Source organism: Balearica regulorum, chromosome 26 (assembly GCF_011004875.1).
Source record: "Balearica regulorum gibbericeps isolate bBalReg1 chromosome 26, bBalReg1.pri, whole genome shotgun sequence".
In the NCBI taxonomy this organism is placed as follows: Eukaryota; Metazoa; Chordata; class Aves; order Gruiformes; family Gruidae; genus Balearica; species Balearica regulorum.
This window is the reverse complement of record NC_046209.1, coordinates 2,207,316-2,218,163: the sequence shown is the minus strand read 5'-3', so window position 1 is coordinate 2,218,163 and position 10,848 is coordinate 2,207,316. Positions and strand designations below refer to the sequence as shown.

Here is a 10,848-nt window from a genome sequence, read left to right as displayed (position 1 = left end):
GGAGCGGGGCGGCGGTTCCCCCCCCCCCCCCCCGCCCGGGGGTACGGAGCATCCCGGCTGCCGGCCTTGCCCCGGCATCATCCCCCCCCCCCCCCCCGCACCTCCAAACCCCCCCTGCCCTGCCCGCCCCCAGAGCTGCCCCCGAGACCCCCCCGGGGCTGCCCCACGTCCCCAGACACCCCCTGCCCCGGGGCTACGCCGCACCCCCCCATCCCCCTCGGCTCTCCGGGCCCCCCCGGCCCCCCCCGGCCCCCCCGGCCCGGTGCCCAGCCCCGCGGGTCAGGCTGTTCCCTGGAGCGCCCGGGGCGGGCGGGGGGGGGGGGCAGCCCGGTAACCCGACCGGGGCCGCACGCTGCCTCCCTGACCTTTCGGGAGCCCTCCTCTGCCCCCCACCCCATAACTCAGCCCTGCTCCCTCGGGGGGACCCCCACCTACCCCCCCCCCAGGGCCGGAGGGTCCTGGGGCCCAGCACAGCCCGGCCAGGGCACCCCGTGAGCCCCCCCCGGCAGCACAGGCGTGGGGGTGGGGGGGCACCCCTGTGCCAAGTCCCCCTCGCCCCCCCCCCCCCCCCCCCCCGCGCACCCGGCGGCTATTTTGGGGCAGGGGCCGGGTGCCAGCGCTGCTGAACGGTGCCACAAGGAGCCGTCCCCTCCTCCGGCAGCTCTGTCCCGGCAGCTGGAGGGGGGGGCACCGGCTGGCACATCTCCCAGGCCAGGCCTGGCCACAGGCCCCATCTTGGCCAGGCACGGGGTGCCCCCCCCCCCCCCCCCCGCCCAGGGGGTCTGGCAGAGCCCAAACCCCCGCTGGATCCTCCTGGGACCCCCCGTGTGTCCGGATGCCGGGGGGGGCTGAGCCACTCGGAGCTGGGAGGCGAGGGGGGGGCACAAAGAGAGGCTCCTGCACCCCAGGGTGGGGAGGGGGCCGGGCTGGCCGGGTCACCTGGGGTCTGCCCCGGGCCATCGCAGGGGGGTGCAGGGCTGCGCGCGCGGTGACCCTGAAGCCCCCCGGGGAGGACACCCCCCCCCCCTCAGCCCCAGAGCGACGTTCTGCTGCGTCTGCTCCGGGTTCCCGTCCCTCGGCCCTGGCCACAGAGCATGGCGGGGGAGGGGGCACGGCGGGGGGTTTGGGGGTGTCTGCGGGGATTTAGCACAGGAGGTGACATCGACGGGTCTCCAGCATCGTGGGGATTCCAGCATCCCTGCCTGCATCCCTGCCTGCATCCCTGCCAGCATCCCTGCCTGCATCCCTGCCAGCATCCTGGCCAGCATCCCGGCCATGCTGCTGCTCGCTCCTCCCTGCTCCAGCGCCTTTGTCTGCATGGCTGTCCCCCCTGTCCCCCCCCCCGCCACCGCAGCGGCCCACAGCCCTCCCCAGGCCCCGGCCGAGCCAAACCCGCTGCAAACTGAGCTGAGAATTCGGGGACCACAAAGGGGGAGACCCCCAGAGCAGGGGGGACCACATCGTCCGTCCTGCCTGCACCCCAGTCTCTGTGCACCGTCTGGTTGTGCGTGTGTGTGTCCCCCCAAAGCCTTGGGCCCTGGGCAGGAGGGGATGGGTTGGGGAGGGGGACGGGGTCCCCCAGCCCCGCGCAGGGTCGGGGAGCGGGACGGGGAGCGGGTACCGCGCCGTGATGCTGCTCGGGGAAAATTTCTATGGTTCACGGAGCGGCGGGGCCGCGGGCGGCTGCGGGTCCCTCCCGGCGCACACGGTGGGGGCGGCTTGTGGGAACCCCCACCCCACAGCCCGGAGGTCAGCCCCAGCCCCCGCTGGGGGGGTGAGACCCCCGGGACATGGGGGGGTTCCCTGGGGGAAGAGCAGCTCCATGGTGGCTGGGTGCAGAGCCGGGGCTCAGCTGTCTCGGGACGTGGGGGTGCCCAGCGCGGGGACCCCCCCAGGGTGAGCAGGGGTCCCTGAAAAGCCCAAGCGCTGCTGGACAGCCTGTGTCAGGGTGGGGGCCAAGGGAACCCCCACCCCCGAGGGACGGGGACACCAGTGGGTGCAGAGGGGCTGGTAGGGGTGGGCTCTGTCATGGGGGGACACGGGTGCTGCCCCCCCACGCTCCGGACATGGGGACCCCCCAGCTCAGGGTCCTGTGGTGCTGGGGGTTATTTTTAGGGTGCAGCCGGGGGTCGCGGGTGTCTGGCTGCCGCCCGGTCCCGCACCCGCAGAGCTGCACCGCAATACCTGGGGGACCCCCGGGGGGGCCCCGCTGCACCCCACACCCTGCACCCCGCGGGGGCAGAACCCGGGGGACGAGCGGGGGTGCAGTGCCTCAGGGCGATCGGGGTGGGGGGGCTGCAGCTCAGCAGTCCTGCCTAGCCGGCGGGGACGGGCAGGGAGCGGGGGGGGGGGGCGGGAGGTGACGGGCAGGGACCTCCGCGGGAACGGGCAGGGACCCCCGGGCAGCGCCGTGCCCCGCGCCGGGCGGAAGCAATCGGCTCCTGTACAGCCTCAGGCGGCGCGGAGTCATGCCTGGGCTGTTGGCCAATCAAAAATGAGATCTCAGGCATGAAGCCCGCCCCTCGTCGGCTTGTTGGCCAATCGACGCGCGCGGGTGGGCGGGGAGAGGTGGCTGAACTGAGGGCGCCGCGGGGTGCGGGCAGGCGGGAGGTGTGCGCCGGGCAGACATGGCGCTGCGGCGGGCGCTGAGCGCGGCGGGCCGCAGGTGGGGGCACCTCGGGGTGGGGGTTCCCCCGGGGTGGGGGAGCCCCGGGGTAGGGGGGACCCTGGGGAGGGGGTGCACGGGAGCGGGTGCGCTTGGGGGTGGAGGTACCCTGGTGTAGCGGTGGTGCGTGGGGAGGGGGAGCACCTCATGGGGGGGTGCACCCTGGAGCCTTTGGGGGTGTGCGGGGTAGGGATGCACCCCAAAGCCGAGGGGTGGGCATGGGGAGGGGGTGTGCACGGCGAGGGCTGCACCTCTGGGATGGGGGGGCTGCGGGGGGGAGAGGGGGTGCACCCCTGCACGCTGCCTGCTGCCCCGGTGCGCGGGGAGGGGTGCAACCGGGGGTGGGGGAGTGCAGAAAGAAGGGCTGCACCCCGGCTTTTGGGGGGGCTCAGGGAGGGGTCTGCACCCCGGGGCCCGGTGGGAGCCCCCTTGGGTGTGTGGGGTGCGTGGGGAGGGGTCCCGGGGGGGTGAATGGGGGGTTGCACATCCCTAAACCCTCTGTGCCCCATCTGGGGGGAGGGTGTGGATAGGGGACACCCCCCCCCCCCGCACACCCCCTCTCCGGGCTGCCTGCCCCATCGCAGGTGGGCGCAGCGCCTGTGCTCCGTGGCGCGGGGGGACACCATCTTCGCCGTCTCCTCGGGACACGGGCGGTGCGGGGTGGCCGTCATCCGCACCAGCGGGCCGGGCAGCCGCGGGGCCCTGCGGAGCCTCACCGGGCGCCCCGAGCTGCCCCCACCCCGCGTCCTGGCCCTGCGGCGCATCCGCGACCCCACCACTGCCGAGCCCCTGGACCGCGGCCTCGTCGTCTGGTTCCCAGGTGGGGTCGGCATCGGGTCTGGGTGCCCCCGGCACAGGCAGCGCCGAGCCCCTCTCGGCTTCGCCGGCACCACGAAGCCGGCTGAGCGTGGATGCCAGCGGGCACGGTGCTGGCTCAACGCTGGCCCCTTTGCACCGATCCTATACGACTGCGGCACAGCTGCTAGTGGGGGGTCTCTCCTAAGCCCCCCAAAAGCCCCCGGGGGTCGGAGCCGCGCACGCTGCCACGGGAGGGGAAGGGATGGGGTGCGCCGGATCCGGCTGAGCGAGGGGGAGCTCGCGGCGGTGGGCTCGGCCGGTGCCCATCCAAACCGTGCCCCGGCTCTACAGGTCCCCACAGCTTCACCGGGGAGGACTGCGCCGAGCTGCACCTGCACGGCGGGCCCGCGGTGGTGAGCGGGGTGCTGCGGGCGCTGGGTGAGGCTCCCCCCGTCCCTCCTGCCCCCCTTCCTTCGGGTCTTGCCCCCTGGGGTGCTGCCGGAGGGTGCCCCCAGCTCGGGGAGGGACCTCACCCCGGGGCCGGCAGGGGGGCTGCCCGGGCTGCGTCCCGCCGAGCCCGGGGAGTTCACGCGCCGAGCCTTCCGCCGCGGGAAGCTGGACCTGACGGCGGCCGAGGGGCTGGGGGACCTGATCCGGGCGGAGACAGAGGCCCAGCGGCGGCAGGCGCTGCGGCAGATGGAGGGCGAGCTGGGCCGGCTCTACCAGCGCTGGAGCGACACCCTCACCCAGGTTAGGGGTGTCGGGGCGCGGGCTCGGGTCCGGCCGCCTGCGTTCCTCCGCCGGTGCGTGGTGGCTCGGGGACACGCGGGTGGGCTGTCCCTGCTGACACCCCCCCACACCCCCTGGCCCCTAGGCTCTCGCCCACCTTGAAGCCTACATCGACTTCAGCGAGGATGACAACGTGGAGGAAGAGGTCTTGTCCCAAGGTGAGGGCTGGCAGGGTGGCGGGGGGGGGGGGCTGGGACACCCCATCCCTGCTGCCCCCCCTCCCACGCCCCTGCTCTCTCCCCGCAGTGGATGCCACCGTGCGGGCGCTGGAGCAGGAGATCGGTTCCCACCTGCAGGACGGGCGCCGTGGGGAGCTGCTCCGTGGGGGGGTCCGCGCCGTCATCGCTGGCCCCCCCAACGTGGGCAAGAGCAGCCTGCTCAACCTGCTGTGTGAGTGGGGTGCGGGGGGGGGCTGCTTGCAGCCCAGATGAGGTTCCCCCTCCCCAGGGACAGCAGCCGTTGTCCCCGATGCCATGAGCGCAGGGGGGTCCCTGGCATCATCCCCTGTGTCGTGTCACACCCCCCCCCAGGCCAGCGTCCGGCAGCCATCGTGTCACCGGTGGCGGGGACGACGCGGGACGTGGTGGAGGTGGCCCTGAACATCGGCGGTTACCCCCTGGTGCTGAGCGACACGGCCGGGCTCCGCGATGCCACCGACCCTGTCGAGCAGGAGGGGGTCAGCCGTGCACGGGACCGGTGAGGCTGGGGGGGGGGGCCGGGCTGGGGGTACCCCCCACCGCGGGGGCTGGAAGAGCTGGGAGGTGGCAGGATGTGGCCCCTTGTCCTATCCTCCCGCCTCCCCCCGCCCCAGGCTGCGGCAAGCGGACCTGGTGCTGGCCGTGCTGGATGCCGCGGCGGTGCCCGCCGAGCCGGCCGGGCTGGGGGCTGCCCTGGGGTCCCTGCTGCCCCCCGCTGCCCCCCCCTGCATCCTGGTGCTCAACAAGGCTGACCTGCTGCAGGGGGGCGGGGGGACCCTGCGCGACGCCTGCGCCCGGGGGGACCCCCTGCCCCCCGCCACCCTCCTCTCCTGCCGGACGGGCGAGGGGCTCGACCACCTCCTGGAGCTGCTGGCGCGGCAGCTGGCGCAGCTGTGAGTGGGGGAGGCACGGCGGCGGGGGGGGGGACACCGGCCACCCCATCCCGGCTTGGGGGGCGTGTGGGGGTGTGCTCCAGACTGCTTTCTCCACCCACCCCCCCCTTTCCCCAGGTGTGGAGACCCCCTGGCAGGTTCGCCCAGCCTGACGCAGAGCCGGCACAGCCTCCACCTTGGTGACTGCGTGGCGGCGCTGGCACGCTACGACCGGGAGCGCCGGCGGGACCTGGGGCTGGCGGCCGAGCGGCTGCGGTTGGCACGGCGGCACCTGGGTCGGATCACCGGCCACGTGGGCGCCGAGGATGTCCTCGACATCATCTTCAGGGACTTCTGCGTTGGCAAGTGAGGGGAGCGACGGGGAGAGTCTCCCGGCTGCGGTTGTCCCGTCCCACTCGGTGAGCGAGGTTAACCTTATAATTCTCTGTGCGGTCATCGGGAGTAACGAGAATTACTCCAGAGGTTCAAACAAATCACAAATTTACTTAAAACTCAGCGGAACTACAAAAGATGGAGGCTTGGCAAAAGTTATAATGATACTTAAAACTTAGCGGAACTACAGAAGGTAACGGCTTAGCAAAACTTGTGACGGCATTACCCCAACGTGCCGAAAATGAAGTTAGAAACAGAGAGAGTGGCGGAGAGAAAGAGAAAAAGAGAGAAAAGGAAGAAAGATGTCCCCACCCTTGGATCCAGCGACGTTCTCTGCTTGTAGTTGTAGTCCTCGGGTGGCGGGCGCGCACCGAAAACTCGTGTTTCCCCTTTTTATCACCCAATGTGCCCCTCCCCGTAGGCGGGGGTCGCTCATCCCTGAGCAGGCGCAGGACGTGCTCAGCAACGTTCAGAAATGAGTCGGTGGGTTGGGGGGGGGGGGTCTTGGGGGTCTCACTGTCCCGTGTGTCCCCCCCCCCGCCTCGGGGTCGCCCCAGTGATGACGTTTCGCGGGCACACGCGCACGCAGGAGCCGGAGGGTTTGGGTTTGCACGGTTCGGGAACGAGTGGGCTCACGAGATGCCATCCTGCCTCCGCAGATTGTGTCCCTGGGCCACCGACCCTCCCTCGGTATCAGCCCGTCCCTGCCCGCGGCCAGACGGGTGTTTGTGACGTTCGCTCGTTATCGGAGCCGTACAGCAGTGCCACCGGCGTCGAGGACCGTGGGGAGGGGAGCTCCTGGCTCTGTGCCGGTATTAAACCATGGTGCCTTCGGTGGCTCTGGCGTCCTTCCCCCTCCCCGGTGCCGCGGGGCTCGGCATCCCTGTGCCGGGCCGCGGTGTTTTCCTGGCTGGTGTGAGCGTGTCCCGAGCCCCCGCATGGAAAAACCCACCGGAGAGGCCCTGTTTCCTGGCCGGGAGGACAAACATGGAGCTGGAGCGGCTGGAAGGGAAAAGCCACCCCAGGGCTTCCCCCCTGGGGCAGCCCCCTCCGCGCCATGGCGCGGGCGATGCGGGGCTCAGCGTCCCCGCGGGGCCCAGCCCCGTGCCCTGAGTGCAGACCCCGGTCCCAGGGACACAGCGTGGGGGTCTTGGGGACCCCCGGGGCACAGCGCCAGCCTGGAGAGCCACAGGATCTGCCCCCCTGGCTCTTGCACCCACCTGGCAGCTTTGGGCTCTGCACCCCCAAAGGGGGGGGCTCCCCGGGGGGCTCCCCTGCTCTCCCACCCCCCCGGCCGGGGCTCCCAGGCTCCGGAAGCGCCTGGTGCTCCGAGACTCTTTATAGTGGAGCTCCAGGAAATCCCCCCGGCTCCCCAGCTGGAGGAGCCCCTCCGTCACCCTGATCCCACCCTGGGGCTGGGCAGGGACAGGGGCACCCGGCACCGTCCCCATCCCCATCCGCAGGCAGCGGAGGCGGTGGCGGGGGGGAGCACATGGCTGCCTGTATCCCGGGAGGGATGCGCCTGAGGGGACCCAAACGGGATCTGGGGATGGGGATGGGGACGTGCTGGGAACTCTGCGTGCTGCTGGCGCGGCGCTGGCTGGGGATGGCGTGCAGGCAGCCCGGCAGGCAGGAAAGGCTGTTTCAACAGGAAGGAGTGGGAAGCGTGGCCATAAATCAACGAGCGGCAGCCAGCGATTAATCACCGCGTTCGGCCTGTCCTGTGCCTGCCGCTGCGCCCCGGCCCCACGCCCCGGCGTGCCGAGGGGGCTCGGTGGCAGGATGGGGCTCGGTGACGGGACGGAGCTGCCGGGGCTCGGTGGCCAAGGGCTTCCCGCTCGCTCGGCCTCGCGCGCTTCCCACTAGTGAGCGGGGAGAGCCGAGGGCCGGAGTTTACCCTGCGCAGCCGGGGCTGGGTTTCCTGGTGGGGGGGCGATTGCAGCCCCCCCCAAAGGGACACATGAAGCCAGGATGTGCTGTTCCCGCTCCCCATCCCGTCCGTGACCTCTGTGCCACCCCCCCCCCCCCAGACATCCAGGCACACGTGCAGCGAGCTGTGTTGGTGCTCAGGGCCGACTGTATTTACAGCTGCCAACCGCCCCGTCTCCAAGCGTTCGGGTACATGTTGGGGGAAGGCAAGCATGCGGGAGGGGACGAGCGCGGGGGCTCGGGGAAGGGGACAGGGGAGGGTGGCTCTGGCCCCCACCGCGCCGGTGGCCCCCCACCCCCCCCCCCACCCCGAGGAGGTGCCGGCCACTCGCTGCCGTTGGGGTTTGCCATCCGTGCCGCGGGAAGCACCTCCTGGGCTTGTCCTTGAGCCCCTCGCCGCCGTTTTCCGTGCGCCGCTTGGCCGCTAGCCGCTGTGGAGAGAGCAGGATCAGGCCCCCGCACCCAGCACCGCTCGCCCCTGGCCCCTTCTGCCCCCCCCACCCCGTCCCAGCCCAGCGGGGTCCCGCACCGGCCCCCCTCACCTGGGGTTCTTCAGGGTGGACGTGTACTGCTCCATGATCTTCTGCACCGAGCGCTGGATCTCCTCCGTGTTGATTTTGCCTGGTGGGACGGAGCAGCGGGGCATGAGCCGGGTGGGATGGTGGCCCCCACAGTGACAGGGTGTGTGGGGGTGTTCCCAAAACAAGCCTCCCCCCCTGCCCAGGACTCACCCATATTCCCGAAGATGCCCTGGTTCCTCAGAGCATCCGCGTAGGAGCCCGTGCTGGCGAAGGGTCCCGGCCGCCCGCCGCTCGCCAGCACCCGCGAACCCGTGATGTCGAAGAAGGTGTCCATCTGCGGAGGGGAGCGGGTGGTGGAGGTCAGCGCTGGCGCTGCTGCCCCGCGTGACACGGCACCCCTGGGCGAAGGGGGCCCGAGGGTGCTGCGGCGGCTTGTCCCTGCCCGGGGTGCACCCGCGGCCGTGCAGAAGCGCGTGTGCAAGAGATGCGTGGGCAGAAGCGCGCGTGCAAAAGGAAATGCGCGAAGGTGGTTTTGCAGAAGTGCGTGTGCAAAAGAAAGACGTACGTGCAACGTTGCACGTGCAAAAGATGGACGTGCTCAGCCTCGTGTGCTCCCAGCACGGCCACGGAGGATGCCCGGGGACGTGCCCCTGCCCCAGCAGCTCCCTCACCTTGGTGCCCATGCAGATGTTGAGCTGGTCCTTGAAGTACCCAGCCTGCGCAGCCGCTTTGCTCTTCTCCTCCAACTCCTTGCCAAGCTGCTCCTTCTCCGCCGACAGCTTCTTCTTCTCCTCCTGGCCGCTCTTGACCTGTTTCTCGATATCCTGCAGCCGTTTCTCCAAGTCCTGCTTCTCCCTGGAGCAGTTGATGCGGCACTGGAGCACGTTCATGTCGCAGACGCTTTTCCCCACGTACTTGGTCTCCCGATCCTGCTGCCAGAGGAAAAGCCCCTCCGTCCGCTGCGTCAACCGGTTGAGCTGCTCGTGGACGGTGCTGCAGCTGTACGGGCTCAGCATGTCCTTGATGCGCTGGAAGGAGTAGCTCATGTCGGACCTCAAGGTACTGCACTCGTGCTTCAGCAGCTCCAGGTTGGTTTTGGTGGACTCGCAGACGGTCTTGGTGGTGAGCAGGTCCCGCTGGCAGCTCTCCTGCTCCTGCGTGGCTTTGGTCAGCATGGCGCCCGATTTGTGGCAGTTGTCCTCCAGCTCCTTCTTGGCCAGGGCTGTCTGGTCCAGCTTGCTCCGCAGCAGCGCCTTCTCGGCTGCACGGGGCGGGGGGGTACAACGCAGAGTTGGGGTGCGTGGTTCCCCCCCCCCCCTCCCCCAGCTCCCACCCTGCATCTCGGGGTGACACCCCTGCCTGGCCCGGGGATGGGGCAGACCCCCAGCACAGGCTGTGGTGGGTCCCCGAGGGGTGCTGGGGGTCCCCAGGGGGCTGGGAGGGGGGTGCCCGGGGAGGGGGTGCAGCTGGGGGGGTCCCTTACCACTGCAGCTGGCGTTGATGAGGCTGATGGTCATGTGGCACTCGTCCAGCTTCGTCTTCTGGTAGAAGATGATCTTCATCATCTCCTGCAGCTGAGGGGGAGGGAGGAAGAAGAGGGGGATCAGAGCGTCTCGCAAGGACCCCCCCACCATCGCCTCGCCCCCTCCCGGGTGGTGGTGAGAGTGCCGGGGCTGGGGAGGATGGGGGGGGCTGCGAGATTGGAACCCCCTCGGCCGGGGGCTGCCAGGGCTGAGAGGAGAAACTCCCCCCCCGGGGCTGCGGGGGGCACGTCGGCATCACCGGTGGGCTCTGCCCCCCCCCGCACCCTCTTGTCCGTCCCCGCTGAAGCTTGCGGGGCTGAAGCGAGGTCCCGGCTCCTTGCAGCAGCACCCGGGGAGGCAGCGGCGGGGGGGGCTCACCTTGGGGATGGGGTTGGGGGCCTGGGTGCTGTTGCACTTATCCAGGTCCCGTTGCACCTTCTGGGCGAGGACCTGCAGCCCTTGCTTCTCCTTGAGGGTGGCGTTGAGGGTGCGCGTCAGGTTCATGTTCCTCCCGCTGAGGGTGATGATCTTGTTGTAACGATCCTGCAGCTGCTCCTCCAGCAGCCGGAGGTGCGTGTCGGTGCCCGCCTGCGCGTTGCCGTACACCATGAACAGCACCAGCCCCAGGATGATGAGGAATTGGATGAGGGAGGTGAAGAGGAAGATATACTTCACGTAAAAACCGCAGTCCCGCTTGGGTATCGCCTCCTTGGCTTCCAGACCAAACTTGGCCATGGCGTAGCTGCTCTTCTCCATCCCGCCGATACTCTGCGCACCCCACCCCGCGGCAACCCCTTTCAACGGGGCCGCGCCAGGGCGGAGCTCGCTCCCGCCGCCGTGTTTATATTGCTCTATTTAATATTTCCTTCTGCTGGGCTCCTTCCTGCCTCTCCGGATGCCTCAGACCTGCCGGGTTATCACGACGCAGCTTCTGTTTGCAGAAGGACTATTGTTTCCAGTTGCTAACAGACGGGGGCGAAGCCTGGGACCTCGCTCCCCCCGCCCCTGTGCCAGGGCCCGGTGCTCTCCTGGGACCGGCTCTCACCCCGAAATAGCCCCCATAGCCCCCGGCACGGCGGGCGCCGGGGATGCCCGAGGAATGAGTCCCCGGGGACGGGCAGGGTGGGCTGGCGCTCGCTGGTGGGGTGATGGAGGAGGATC

The 10,848-nt window shown here is 70.5% G+C and overlaps 2 protein-coding genes across 3 annotated transcripts; one reads left to right on the top strand and one right to left on the bottom strand.

The window, feature by feature from the left end:
• The first annotated feature begins 2,561 nt into the window (after window positions 1-2,561).
• Window positions 2,562-7,030, top strand: GTPBP3 (GTP binding protein 3, mitochondrial). 2 transcript variants are annotated; one of them, XM_075776498.1, is made up of 9 exons: window positions 2,562-2,665; window positions 3,250-3,485; window positions 3,815-3,876; window positions 4,079-4,213; window positions 4,338-4,410; window positions 4,499-4,642; window positions 4,783-4,948; window positions 5,064-5,342; window positions 5,460-7,030. In XM_075776498.1, the coding sequence occupies exons 1-9, from the start codon at window positions 2,628-2,630 to the stop codon at window positions 5,689-5,691; spliced, it is 1,365 nt and encodes a 454-aa protein (XP_075632613.1). In that variant the 5' UTR covers window positions 2,562-2,627; the 3' UTR covers window positions 5,692-7,030. The 2 variants fall into 2 exon arrangements, with proteins under 2 accessions (XP_075632613.1, XP_075632612.1); XM_075776497.1 differs by having other exon boundaries at window positions 3,815-3,901; window positions 4,011-4,213.
• Window positions 7,031-7,771: 741 nt separating this feature from the next.
• On the bottom strand, window positions 7,772-10,493 carry PLVAP (plasmalemma vesicle associated protein). Its single transcript, XM_075776500.1, has 6 exons — window positions 10,066-10,493; window positions 9,648-9,738; window positions 8,836-9,425; window positions 8,375-8,498; window positions 8,186-8,264; window positions 7,772-8,074 (listed from the first exon to the last, which is right to left on the bottom strand). Exons 1-6 carry the CDS (start codon window positions 10,441-10,443, stop codon window positions 8,068-8,070), a joined length of 1,269 nt encoding a protein of 422 aa, XP_075632615.1. The 5' UTR covers window positions 10,444-10,493; the 3' UTR covers window positions 7,772-8,067.
• Between the last annotated feature and the right edge of the window lie 355 nt (window positions 10,494-10,848).

Coding starts and splice junctions, on each gene's coding strand:
- GTPBP3 (XM_075776497.1), top strand. CDS start 2,628: ATGGCGCTGCGGCGGGCGCTGAGCGCGGCGGGCCGCAG. Junction 4,411..4,498: donor GGAAGAGGTCTTGTCCCAAG/GTGAGGGCTGGC, acceptor CTCTCCCCGCAG/TGGATGCCACCGTGCGGGCG. Junction 5,343..5,459: donor GCGCGGCAGCTGGCGCAGCT/GTGAGTGGGGGA, acceptor CCCTTTCCCCAG/GTGTGGAGACCCCCTGGCAG.
- PLVAP (XM_075776500.1), bottom strand. CDS start 10,443: ATGGAGAAGAGCAGCTACGCCATGGCCAAGTTTGGTCTGGAAGCCAAG. Junction 9,426..9,647: donor CATCAACGCCAGCTGCAGTG/GTAAGGGACCCC, acceptor CGCCCCGTGCAG/CCGAGAAGGCGCTGCTGCGG. Junction 8,265..8,374: donor GGGCATCTTCGGGAATATGG/GTGAGTCCTGGG, acceptor CCGTCCCACCAG/GCAAAATCAACACGGAGGAG.